The sequence below is a fragment of the Natrix helvetica genome (genome assembly GCF_964273705.1).
Source record: "Natrix helvetica genome assembly, chromosome: 2".
NCBI lineage: Eukaryota > Metazoa > Chordata > Lepidosauria > Squamata > Natricidae > Natrix > Natrix helvetica.
The window spans coordinates 205,767,213-205,781,244 of NC_138552.1; the positions used below are offsets into that span (position 1 = coordinate 205,767,213).

General features: G+C 39.3%; 1 protein-coding gene across 2 annotated transcripts in view; it reads left to right on the top strand.

The window, feature by feature from the left end:
• Positions 1 to 6,672: 6,672 nt before the first annotated feature.
• The window catches only part of SASH1 (SAM and SH3 domain containing 1), a 161,493-nt gene continuing 154,133 nt past the window's right edge, over positions 6,673 to 14,032 (top strand). The window contains exon 1 of one of the 2 annotated variants that reach the window (XM_081945640.1): positions 6,673 to 7,911. In XM_081945640.1, the coding sequence (XP_081801766.1) occupies positions 7,801 to 7,911 (111 nt within the window). In that variant the 5' untranslated portion in view covers positions 6,673 to 7,800. The remainder of the gene's footprint in view (positions 7,912 to 14,032) is intronic. The other variant, XM_081945641.1, reaches the window with a different exon arrangement.

Consider the following 14,032-nt stretch of genomic DNA (forward strand, 5'->3'; position numbering starts at 1 on the left):
GAAGGGGGGGAATTCTCGCTACATCATGTGACGCCGCCATAATGACATGTGTTTGACACCCCTGTTCTAAATTTTGAGTTGGTGTTGAAGGTTTACCAAAAGAGGCATATTACAGAATTACAGAGTAAGTAGCTCACTTATGTCGATAAAGTCTACATAGTGTTTTTTTTTAATGGAAACAAAAAGCAGATCCTAGTTTCATAATTGTTTACATGAATATTAGTTTAATACTGTAGCGTCCACAGAATGGTAGGGCTCCCTGGCATTGCCTCAAGAAGTAGGCAGATGAAAATGGAATGGGTAATACCAACCTGAAACAGTCGTATTTGTCCCTGTTTATCTCGACCTATTGTTAGATGCAAGTGAAATGGGAAATGACTCTGATCGGACTAAGCAGATACAAATTCAATAAAATAAATAAGGGCAGCAAAATACTCTGGAGAACTATGTGTCAATCTTAATCTCTGAGGAGCCTTTCAAATTGGCCAGTTGCAGGTAAAGGGCAGCTGCCTGGCCCCACTTAATCCTGCTGATTGATAGGACTGGGACCTGAGCACCATTGATATTCTCTCTGCATAGCATCCTACATCAGCTACATACCTTTTGTGTAAGTAACTGTGTTAATAATTAATACATCCCAAACAGTTAAGAATTTTGTGGCCCTTTAAAATATAATGCATTATGCCATAAGCTTTTCTACTACATTCCACTTCGTCAGATGCATAAGTGCAATCTCGCGGGAACAAGGTCAGGAGAAATGAAATGTAGAAAGAGAATGACCACAGAACACACCTTGGATGGTTGAGAGTCTTAACATTACTACTTTGAGAATCTGATTAACTTAAGTAGTATGATAAGAATAGATTGTTTCTATCTAATTCACAAGATAATAGAATTCAGCTAATTGATGAATTCTACCTCAGCTATTGCCTTGTGTTGTGTTTTTTGAAATGAAATCAGCCTTTGTAATAGTTCTCCTCAACTGGGCACCTTAAACTCATTCACAGGCTTAAGAGTTCTCTTAGTTTGGGGAGAGGTGACATCTCAGATTTGTGGCCATTTGTTCTTTTTCATTGAGGCTTGCCTTAAGAAAAGTAAAATGGGGCATTGCTCAACAGGGAAAAGCAATGGAGTAATAGAATAACAGAGTTGAAAGGGTCCTTAGAGGTCTGCTAGTCCAACCCCCTGTTCAAGCAGGAAATCCTATCCATTTCAGACAAATGGTTGCCCAATCTCTTCTTAAAAACCTCCAGCGTTAGAGCACTTACCACCTCTGGAGGCAAATCGTTCCACTCATCAATTGTTTTAACTGTCGGGAAATTTCTCCTTAATTCTAGGCATGTATGAAGTCTTGCTACGTTTCATTTTTTTGACATCATCATAGTTTCTCTTAATTATCAAAATGTCACTTTGCACTCATCTGGGCTCTATGAATTTTGTCTATAAAGATCAAAATAATCTTCCATCAATTTCGAAACGTATTTCAAACAGAAACCGAATACACACACACAAACACACACACACACGTTGTATACATTGTATACATTCCAAAATTATAAACTTTTCATATTGTTCTGTTTTAAATACGCCGATGAAGATTATAATGCATTTGTACGTTTTAATAGTACTATTTTAAAACCTGTATTAATCATACTGAAATCCTCAATTATATTATTTATCCTATGGAATAAATGAATGTAAAACTAATAATGGATACCATATTTCTGAATTAAATACAATTAAAGGAGGATATGTTTATCCTATATTAACAGAGATACAGTATGTTATTTAGGTTTAATATCATTTCTTTGTGTTCCTTGTTCCTGACAGTAAATATTTTTATAACATGTAGATGACATTACATTCTTTTTTTTATTTGTAAAAATCAGTGCTTGAATGCACAAAATATAGGTCTAATTGGAGGCACTTCCTTTTATATAGTTATTTAACATTATTTGCCTCAAAATTATAAGACTGGGCAGCTTGGAACAGTAAAAGATGTCTTCAAAAACCCCAACTGTAAAGTTCTAGCAATATCATTAACTATTGTTAACTAATATATTAATACCACTTTATAATGCCTTGGTAAGGCCTCACTTGGAATACTGCATTCAGTTCTGGTCGCCACGATGTAAAAAAGATGTGGAGACTCTAGAAAGAGTGCAGAGAAGAGCAACAAAGATGATTAGGGGACTGGAGACTAAAACATATGAAGAACGGTTGCAGGAACTGGGTATGTTTAGCTTAAGAGAAAGAAGGACTAGGGGAGACATGATAGCATTGTTCCAATATCTCAGGGGTTGCCACAAAGAAGAGGGAGTCAAATTATTTTCCAAGGCACCTGAGGGTAGAACAAGAAGCAATGGGTGGAAATTAATCAAGGAGAAAAGCAACTTAGAACTGAGGAGAAACTTCCTGACAGTTAGAACAATTAATCAGTGGAACAGCTTGCCTCCAGAAGTTGTGAATGCCCCAACACTGGAAGTCTTTAAGAAGATGTTGGATAGCTATTTGTCTGAAACGGTATTGGGTTTCCTGCCTAGGCAGGGGGTTGGACTAGAAGACCTCCAAGGTCCCTTCCAACTCTACTATTGTATTGTATTAATAATTGCCTCCACAACTCAAAATATATTTTTGTGAGCTTGTGAAATAACTGTGTAAGCCTGAGAAAAGGCTTTAAAAAAACAACTGACAAGTAGGAAAGTGTGCCCATACCTCTGTCCACTTTGGACCCAGTTATTACCCACTTCTAATGACCAGCACATAGAATTTTACCTTCGGATGACCAGTGTATCTCGTGCAAGATAACCATGAGTTCACTGAACTAGGTATGACCAGATAGCAGTTGGGCCCCTGGATTGTGAATTAGTTGGAGTTTCTGAGAAGTCTTCGAAGACAACCCAAAAAAATCAGTAATCCAGTTGTGAAATGATGGTAGCACAAGTTATAGTTATGAGAACTTCTTATTCTGTGCACCAGTTGCTGTCCTGTCAATGACCTCCGTCCACTATTTTAGCAGTATCTGAGTGCAAGGGAACTCCGAGATTCCTGCTCTACTGAGGAAATGCAATCCGACAAGAAGTAGAGGTGGAATTATACTGGATTCAGGGGACATGAAAGATAAGCAGCCTGTATCATCCCATCAAAAGCCTAACATTCATCAGGTACCAGATCAAGTTCCTTAAGGATTTTTCAGTTTAATAGCAATGGCAATAGCACTTAGAGTTATATACTGCTTCACAATGCTTTACAGCCCTCTCTAAGAGGTTTATAGAACCAGCATATTGGCCCCCACCCCAACAATCTGGGTCCTCATTTTACCCACTTCCGAAGAATGGAAGGCTGAGTCAAGCTTCAGCCAATGAGATTCGAACTGCCAAACCTCTGGCAGCCAGCAGTCAGCAGAAGTAGCCTGCAGTACTGCGTTCTAACCACTGCGCCACCACGGTTCTATTAATACTCCAGTATGAATTTTAAAATTGTGGATAGAAGTTAAGCTAGAGTTCATTACATATCAGTCATTATCATAGCTGGAAAGTCTGTCCTCCTCCCCCTCTTTTAATTTTTAAACTTGCATATCTCCCTTGCAATTGTCCCCCCGATGTTTTCCTCCTATTGCCCTAGGTTAATTCATTACAACTCTTTCAACCAGGAAGAAGCGATAATTTTTCCAATAGATTTGGGCAAGATGGGAAATCTTTCTTTTAATGACTGTTCATGATAGTTTACAGTTGTTGGGGGTTTTCTTTCTCTACTTCTTCTTCTGGGCATTATGAACATGGAGAAATTGGGAATATTTTACTTCAGTTTTAATTAATGTTCCTTAACTAGGAGGTACTGTAAGAGGAGAACCATGCTGGGATGAACAGTATAAAGTTCCTTGTGGTGTTTTGTATGGGACTGACATGCTTCGGCATGTGGTTGTAGAGTCTTGTGTGATATTTGTCATGTAAGTTGCCAAGTTTGAATGATGTGTGAACTTTGTTGAATTAGCTTGGAAATTGGCCATGGTCATGACCAGATGTGCTGAATTTCAACTGGAAAAAATCAGATTGGGGAAGGCTGATTAAGAAAGCACTGATATAATGGAGACCTCGTATGACCCTATAACCTTCTGCCAGTGGTAAATCATGCTGAATATTGTGTTGTGCAGTTGCATAAGTGCAGCGTTACTGCCTCACCAGATTAGAAGTAGTCTGCACTGGGATAAGGTGCAGTGCAAAAATGCTTTGACTCATACTAATTACTGCATTATTAATGCTTGTTATTTCTTCTGCCTCTGATCTCTCCTTTTCCGCCTCCTGAGCTCACCCCGACAACAGCTTGATTAGTGTATGTTTTTGTGTATAAAATACTCCTTTCTCAAAGCATTGCATTTAATGAAGTGAACTCTGATCTTGTAAAGATTTTATACAGTATAGTAGTAAAATGTTTAGATTTTAACATGCTCCTCCCTCCCCAGAGTGTTTATTGTCTCAGTAACACATTGCGAATTAAGCCATAATTCTAGAACATGATTCTTTAGACATGGTCCTTAGATACTTAGGATTTTTGTGAGAGACATGTAAAATTGGGCTTTTATGCGTCGGCAGTTGGAAATCCTTAATCCTTAAATAGGGATGCTGCCCTTTAATGAAGCAATGGCTAGATTTAATGCTTGTGCTCAGTCAGTGAATAATTGTTGACTTCTCCCTGATGTCTATAATATCATTTATGAATGGCACTACCATGAATATTTATTTATTCTTGCCTTCATGATGTAAGAAATGGATTTCCAAAGCAGCTTCCTTCTAACCAGATGCCTTTCTCGGTTGACATGGCCAATGGGTTATGAAGGCCAATAACTTGATAGGGCATGAATGTGGAAGAAGCTGGTGGAAAATACAGGTAGTCCTCACCTTCGAACCACAATTGAGCCCAAAATTTATGTTGCAAAGTGAAATCTTTGTTAAGTGAATTTTGCCCCATTTTATAACTTTTCTTGCCACATTTGTTAAGTGAATCACTGCAGTTGTTAAATTAGTAACATGCTTGTTAAGTGAATATGGTGTCACCATTGACTTTGCTTCTCAGAAGGTTGCAAAACGGGATCACATGACCCTGGGACACTGCAATTGTCATAAATGTGAGTCAGTTGCCAAGCATCTGAATTTTGATCACGTGACCACGGGCATGCTGTAACAGCCATATATAGGAAAAATGGTCTTAAATCAATTTATTCAGTGCTGTTGTAACTTCAAACGGTCACTAAGTGAACAGTTATAAGTCGAGGACAGCCTGTACTTCATAACCCACATTTTGGCCACAGCAGGACAGCCTTTACAGAAAAGACAGCTGAAGTTCATTGTATTTCTATGCACTTCACTGTATAATTGAAACAGAGAGTTTTGGGTAGCACAACTTTCTAATTCAAGTATGTTTCTTTCAGATTGTTTGTTGGTGGCCTAGTAATTTAAATGTAAATGGCAGCAGTTTAAATAAACACTCATATGTTTTGAATTCTCTTAGGTGAGATTTAAGAGGGGAAGAAGGAACTGTTTGCACCGTTACAGTTTTTTTCCTAAGACATTTAAACATTTAAACAAATTATAACTTCCCTTTTCAAAATAGTATGAGTATTTTTACTTCGTTAAGAAAAATAGTTTTCATAAGCACTGGGGGTTTTGTTTCTATTTGAACTTACCCCTTTCTACTAAAAATCAAAACAAAAAAGTTTGCTACTGTATTAGGTTGCAATTTTATAACTAATTCTTGGCAGTGGCAAATAAACATAGCTAGGATGGTGATATATAACGCTTTTGATTCAATTGCACCATTTCTAAAGGATTTTGTGTGAAGAAGCTATGTTTGGCAAAAGTATTTTTCCCTTCCTTTGAACATTGCGCTGGTGCTTTGTTTATAACTTTTGTCTAGGAAAACAAGGCATCATTGAATTCTTTAGGCACAATGCCCTTGCTGATTATGTTAGGCTGCTCACAAAAGTCCTCTGTAAGTTTTTTAAAATCTTCTTTGAGGTTGTGATCATATGTCCACATGAATTCACCAGCACTTTCTATATTCCCAGGGATAGCCATGGGGAATCTGAATGTGAGGATATCAATCCAGGTAGTAAATACCAGATGGAACAACTAAGATGAGGAAAACTTAGGGCGAAATACATGAGTGCTGTGTTATGGACTATTTCAGAAGCTAGTTTTAGACTTTTTGGATATGGGGAATGTGTCATGGAGGAAAGGTGTGGAGTCTGGATCATCATCTTGGCTGATTCATCTCCTCAACTTATTGAATGATGATAAATTGAATGTGCACAGGGATGTCTTCATGTGCCACCATTCACATATGTGGCCCAGCACAAAAAATTCAGGTATCCCGAGTGTGGTTCTGATCAAATGCCACATATAAAATTGTAAACATACCTGCTGTGTTTTAAGTGTATTAAGATATTCCTGCTGAATCCCTACATAGTTGTGCATGAGAATGCAAGAAATAAGGCATCAGGTCTATTCTGCAGTTTGGAAGCAGCTGAGTTTTTTATTTTATTTTATTTATTTTGTCAAGCATCTATTAGATAACATATATAAGAATAAACATGATTTTGAAATGGATACAAATAAAAAGGAACACTAGGACAGGTTGGTGCGCTTATTCCTTTATTATTTCTTTATTTATTTCCTTATTCCTTTAACAGTACAGGAAACTTGCATTTTGTCTGTGCTCGGTGCAAATGGATTCTTTCCAAAGCGTCAAAGGTTTCCTAAGCAGGAGCAAGGCTCTCCTGCCAGCTGTGCTCTGATGCTGAAACGTGAAAGAGCCCAGAGACATCCTGTGCCAGTGCTGAAGAGAGGGGAACATAGACAAAAGTGTCAAGGCTGGAAGTTTCTAAAGCTTGCATTCACAGACGAGAAAGCAGCCTAGGCAAACTTAGATAAGAAGCTTCCTGGAAAGCAAAGCGAAGGGTGTGTGTGTGCGTGTGTGCACGTCTGAAACTTTGGGAGGTTGGCTTGGCTTCCTAACCATTTAGCGCTCTGAGCGGCGATGGATAAGTCAAGTTGGCGATAACGCGTTTGGAAACTCGGACAATCGGAGCCTTCAGCGGCTCTGCGCTTTCCCCAGGATATTTGTTCGTCTGTCTGGGGCTCATTGCCATGCAAAGGGGCTGACATCAGAGCACCTTTTGTTGCTTAAAAGCTTTCTCCCGGAGAGCGAGAGCGAGCCCGGACTAGGAGTCATGTGGAGTTGGGAGAGTCCATGTGGGGAAAAGGGCAGAGAACCAGAGTTACTTCACCGACAAGTTGAAACCTAACGCCCAGCCGCTTCCCAGTTTCAGCTGGCAGATCCTGGCTACGTTTGTTTCGTCCAGGCTTCTTTTGTGCTCGCCGAAAGAAGGGAAGGCAACCCCGGGGGTGGTGGTTTTCTCCTGAACGCTGGAGCAGAGTTTTCACTCGACACCCCCCCTCCACAGAAAGAAGGTGGTTCGCGCCACGCTCGGCTCTGCCATCCTGTTGCTTGGCCGCGGCAAGTAGGCAAAGTTCGTGCGGGACATGGAGGCGCTCTGGCGCGCCAAGGAGAACTGAGCCCGAGCCCGGCGGCTTCCCACCTTCCCTTGCCCCGCGCTGAGGGAGAGCCAGGCAAGGGACGCGGCGGCATGCTGGAGAGGCTGCCCAGAAAGATACCGGCTAGGGAGGCTGGAGCAGCAGCCAGGCGCGAGGTTTGAGGCTGCGGGGCTCGCCCTCGGCCGGCGCCAGGCTCCCCTCTGCGGGGCTCGCGTGTTGAGCCGCCCTGGCTGAGAGGCAGCGGGCGATGGAGGAGGAAGAGGAGCAAGCCTCGGCTGTCGAGTCCCAGGGGGGCGCCAGCAGCAGCAGCGTCCCCGAAAGTTTCTCCAGGCTTTGGACGGATGTCATGGGCATCTTGGTGAGCGGCTGCTCTACGGAGACGGGAAAGGTGACCGGGATGGTGCGCTGGGGGTGGGGGGTGGACTTGGGCATCCTCTTTCGAAAGGGGACTTTTAGGAACAAAATCTGCCAGTCCCAAGAGTCGCCTTGCTGGCGGAGAAGGGGGGGGGGGTGTTCTAGATCGGGCGCACTGGGATGGATAGGGGGAGGGAAACGTTTGACCAGAAGCGGCACCTCTTGCTTTGCAAGCCGATGTTGCTTCTTGGCCATCCTAAATCCCGCTTGGCTTGCGCAACCCGCTCAGGAAGGTGTCGGGCGGGGTAGGAAATCCTGGCGGTTTTGTTTTGTTTTGTTTGGGGTTCCCGAATTCCCCCCTTTTCTTGTGCTGCAGCGGAAGGGTGGGTGGGTGGGTTTCCAATGTATGGGCTGAATGCGCACACGTTTCAACTTTGCGCCAGCGTTAAAAGGAAAAGTGTGTGTTGGGATTGGTGGTGGTGGGGTTGTTCATAGAGTGATTCATCGGGTCTTCGTAATGCTCTGGATTACGGAGTACGAGGGAAGCTCAACATGTTGCTTTCATGTTGCCGATCTCTTCCTCCCTCCCCTGAGGTTCAATAATTCAATAGCTGCGGTGGATCTGAAATGTTCAGCTACACTATGCATGCCCTGAATTTAATTAGTTTAAGCATTATAGCCACACCAGTTGCAAAGTAGGGGGAGAGCTGACTGATGGAATACTTAACTCTTCAACTTCTAACCACTGAATGGCAAGCTAAGATCAGAGAATGGGGTTGTTGACTTTTGAACACAAATGATATATTTTTGTTCTAAAGCACAGTCAGGTGCTCTGTTCTATGCAGTGCCCATTGTTTATTTTTGTGACCCACCCCCCCTAATGATTGGAGGCAACCAACCCTCAGTTTATTTATTTCAAGATTAACTCAATGCAACAATCAGGAGTCAAGTCTGATGTGAGAGCATCTGATGTATAAGTTTTGAAATAAATTGTTCTAAAGAACCCCAAGCCATTTCTTTTCCTTGCTTTTCTTTTTCTATATTTCTTTGGGGAAATTAAGAAAAAATCAGCAAATTTTAGTATATTAGAATCTGGCAATGTAATTTTTCTTTTAAAATATGTTGTTTGATATGTTTAAATATGCCTATGGCAAGGAAGGGAGCAAGAGATGTAATAGCCTACAGGCTTATCACTTAAACTATGTGATGTTTGTCTAGAAATATCAATTAGTTGCACAGTTATTAATAGCTTTAAGAGCTAATTTCAAAAAGCAATATGTATTAATTGTGTTCTTCTCTCCCCTATGCTGAGTGTCAGTTTAATAGAACTTTTGCTAACACGCATATTTCCTTATCATTTGATACTAGGAAAAGTAGAAAGTGAAAGAAGGAAACCTTTTAATATTAACATCTTTTCAACATTAATTAATATAATGAGCTATGTGCACTAGATTGGAATTTGCTTGCTCCCCCTCCCTTTTAAAAAAAAATTGAAGTAGAGTTTGCTAAGGGCTTCCTTCGAATACAGTATTTTTGGCACATTTCAATAATGTGCAGGATGAGTTAAACTGGGTGAGACAAACTTTAAATTAGGTATCTGAAGAAGGTTATTGTATCAAAAGTCTGCCAACTTTGTAGTACAGTTGCTAAAGTGAGATTGCGACCTATAGCTGGGAATTCAGATTGTAGAATCAATGGTGTGGATAGTACTAGAGTCATAATGAAGGAATAACTGAGTATGCAGGCTGAAATGTTTTAAACTTGAGAAACAAATGGATGCAGTAGTCTTTATGATCCACATCTGTAAGAGCTTCTAGGCTGACAAAAAGAATGCAACAGCAGTCACTCAGTTGCTCTCCCCACTGATGTTACAGATGATTACATCTCTGTCTTCAGAGATATGAGAGTTGGCGAATAACCATGCAGGATGGATTACCTCAGAGCCATGATGGCAAACCTATGGCATGCGTGCCAGAAGTGGCACACAAAGCTATCTCTTCAGGCATGTGAGCCATCACCTGTTGCTCTTCTAGGTTCTGGTGCGACGGCCAGCTGGTGTTCACGCATGTGGGAGCACTAGAAAGCGGAAGAGCACCACCCATTGCACATGCGCGTGCCAGAAAGATGATCTTCCAGTTTCTGGTGCACAGATGCACACTGACCAGCTGGTCTTCACACATACATGCATGCCAGAAACGAAAAGATCAGGTGGCCGGTGTGCATTCATGCACTGGAATCTGGAATATCATCTTCCCAGCATGCGCACTGGGTGGCTGTGCTTCCGGTATACACACGCTCATGCTCCCATTTTGACACTCGGTGCCGAAAAAGTTTGCCAACACTGCCCCAGGGGATAATATGGACTAGGCTGTAGTTGGGAGTGCACACTTTTTCTCAGATTGAGGACTCTGCCAGACGTTGTATGGCATAGCAAGGCTATCCTTCAAAATTGAGAGAACCAACATTCAATTTTGGGAGGAGGCATTAAGGCAGGGGTGTCAAACTCAAGGCCCGTGGGCTGGATCCGGCCTTTGGGATGTTTAAATCTGCCCTGGGGGCCAGTCTGGAATTAACAAAGGACGGTGTCAGTCAAAACGGAGCACCGGCAAAGTGCTGGAGGAGGTGTCCATCTTGTCTTCCCCAACTCCCCCCCACCCCAAGCCTGCCCGCAGAGAACTACAGTGCTGATCCGGCCCTCAAAGAAATTCAGTTTGACTCTCCTGCGTTAAAAGATTAAATGAGCCTTCAGCTCTACAAGGTTGAAGGCAATCATTTTGCCACCCAAAGACCCCAAACCCCTGAAAAAGCGAACGAAAAGGATGTTGCTCAGAGCCCACAAAAGTGGGTGCTTGTGTGTCACATGTATTCCTGCAGTCATGACATCTAGTCTTATGTACCATTAATATCTAGAAACCAAAATTTTCCTTAATATAAACAAGTCAATTGTTGGTGGTAGAATGTTGGCATTATTTGAGCAAATCAGTGTTTCAGACATCAAAAATAATCATTTATTTCATAGGTAGACTGGATTTTTGAAAAACAAAGATACACTATATTGCCAAAAGTATTCACTCTCAACTGCTTCTGATTATCTGGATGGGTGAGTGAATACTTTTGGCAATATAGTGTAGTTTTCAATAGACTTGTATATATTTAATTATGTTTGAAAAACTTCAGAAACAGCCAAAGCTGGGATAGTGTTAACATTAAATTGTTATACTCTTATTGATACTGTCATTTTCTACTTCAGGAATTTTGAGACTGTAAATTTATATGTAGATTCTGATACATATATTACATGAATATGAAAAGGTTTTTTTTTGAAGATATAACATTTGAAAATAAAATGTTGGGGTTTTTTTTATTGACAATTTGACCTGTTCAGCTTCCTTGCAAGACAGAAGTCAAAGTAAACTGCACATATACTCTGGAGTAATGGAATGAGAATCTTAATTGTAAGGCTTGTGATATTAGATAATCAGATTCTTGAAGCCATGCGTTAAAAAAATATCTTATCTCTACAGGAAATCACTGCCAGTAAACAAAAATGGGTTGGGGATATTTCAGAAATCAGAGTTGGAGGAAAAATAAAGTTATACTATTGTTTTTTTTTTTTAGGAAATGATCTCATGCTCTTACTTCAATCTGAATAATGTGTTCCTGCCTTGAAATATTTATTATCAGAATAATTCACTGTCCATATACTTTATTTACTAGTTTCCTTAGAATTTCATAAGAGTAAATTTGTCTCGTGACTTGTTCCACAAGCTTTTTTTATTTAAATAAAATCCTACTAAACTGGATTGTTAGTGGGTCAGATTCTGCCACAACTGGCTTTTCTTCTTTCTAATAATTCTTTTTATTGTGTAATGATAGTAATTGGTCAATTATTCCATTGTGCTGATGAAAGGAGAACCGTATCCAACTCAGACCATAGTTATGATGTGCACTTATCAGAGCTTGATTGAAAAATTTGCTCTGATGCCACTCCTACCACAACTAACAAATACTTCAGGAAATAATTGTATTTGCTGAACTGGAAATGACTATCCTGCCATGTTACTTGTTCTTTCTAATTAACCTCAGGAAACATTTCTACACTATTCACTGCACTACAATATTAGCATGTAAGAGTGGCTTTCCCAGTTCTTAATTAAGGCAACAGTATTCATTGGGTTCAAAACTCCTTTCTCCATAGTGTTACATATGTTCACATGAGTACAACATAAAGTAGGTAGGTACTTTGTTTTATAATACTGTAACTGTTTAGCACTGTTGAAGAAAATTTTATTTTGTCCACAATCTCAGAAGTGTACATTTTAAAGAAGTATTTAGAAGAACACTGTTATGTTAAATGAAGTATTCCAAATAATAAATAATTCAGCAAACCTATCAATTATATCTCATACTCATTGTGCCAAAATGAGTACACATTCCATTCATATACTTCAGTCTAATATTATAATTGAAAACCTTCACTTTTTTCAACATTTGCAATTATAAATGAAATGATACACTATAGAAAAAATTATAGAAAAATAATGTCTGGTTTATTTAAAAATATTAAACACGTAATTTTTAAAAATGAACTATTACATAATATAACAGAATTCAATAAAATGTGGAGGTTCATATACTATTTTGTCACTTTTGGTTATTTGAAAGAAGTTTAGTAATTTTAGGAGGGAACAATATATTTTAACTTTCTTTTTTTATTATTTTCTTGAGGGGAAAATCCCTTTTGATTAAAAACTGGAACAGGATCAAACTATATAGAAGTACTAGACAAAACAAAAATCCCTTTAGCTGTTAAATATTTATAAGCTTACTCAAAATTTATTATAAAAATATATTTAAAATAAAATATTTAGATTTGAACATCTGAAAATACATAATTTTAAAATAATCTGCAAATTTTATATTTTTCCAAATTTTATTTTAAAATTTAAATTCTGTATTGGGGAATGAGGTGTTTGGATATATTATTTTTGTTGTGAATATATTAACCAATTAAAAGTACATTTAAATACATGTTGATGATTGCTAACAATATTTAACCCCAGTTCATCAGTGTAAAGATAAATGACATCATTTTAATGTTTCATTCAAAAGTTTAATCTTGCTAATCAAATTGCCTATTTCAATTAGCAGAATATTTCAGTAATAGAAAGTTAAACATGCAGGTATATCTCAGAGATATTGAGGTTCTGTTCAGACTATCACAATAAAGGAAATATCACAATAAAGCTAGTTATGAATGTTTCAGTTATGTTTGTAACTATACTGTAGTCTCTTTAAGTATGAAAAAGTATTATGTCTAAAAAACAATGTATGTACCTCGATTAAAATACTTTATTGCTAAAAATGCAATTCATCTTCTGAGCATGCAGTGAGTGCTGGTGAAGGATCTTGTAAAAAATGTAATAACTGTGAAGTGCAATAAAGCACAGTATGCCTGTACATTTTTCTTCACATACTGTATGAATGTGTATTTAGTATTTAAGTGCACTTGTTTACAGAATCAAAATAAGAATCAAGTGAGTACAGCAGGTGCAAATATTTGAATGCTCAGTCAGCACTTTGCAATATTTCCTTTGTCAGAAATAACAGCTCCAACTGGTTCCTAGAGTTGGCCAAGACTTTATTTTATTTTGGGAATGTTCACTGTCTTCCTTGCAAAAACATCTTCAGCTTCTGTAGGTTGGAGTTCTCTCCACCAATTTTCAATAATAAACATGTCCGAGGAATGTGAAGGCCATTCCAAAATATTTCCTTTCTGTAGTTCTTCATGCCTGATTTCAAAGTACACTTCTAATCATTGTCATGTTGAAAAATATCAGCCATTCTTCAGCATCAGTTTTTTTCTGATGATATTAGTTTGTAGTAGATGTTAATTGAAACTGGCTGGTTTGCTTGTAGGGTCGTTTTTAGTCCTCCGGAGGCTTCAGGGAAGCCTCCTGAAGGTCCCTAAAGCCTCAGGGGGGGCTGTTTTCGCCCTCCCCAGGCTCCTATAAAGCCTCTGGGCCATTTTTTGCTCATTTGTGGCCCCACCCCCACCCCCAGGAGCACTCTACAAGCCTCCTAAAGGCTATTCATGCCCTTTAAAAAAAAAACGGGCCCATTTT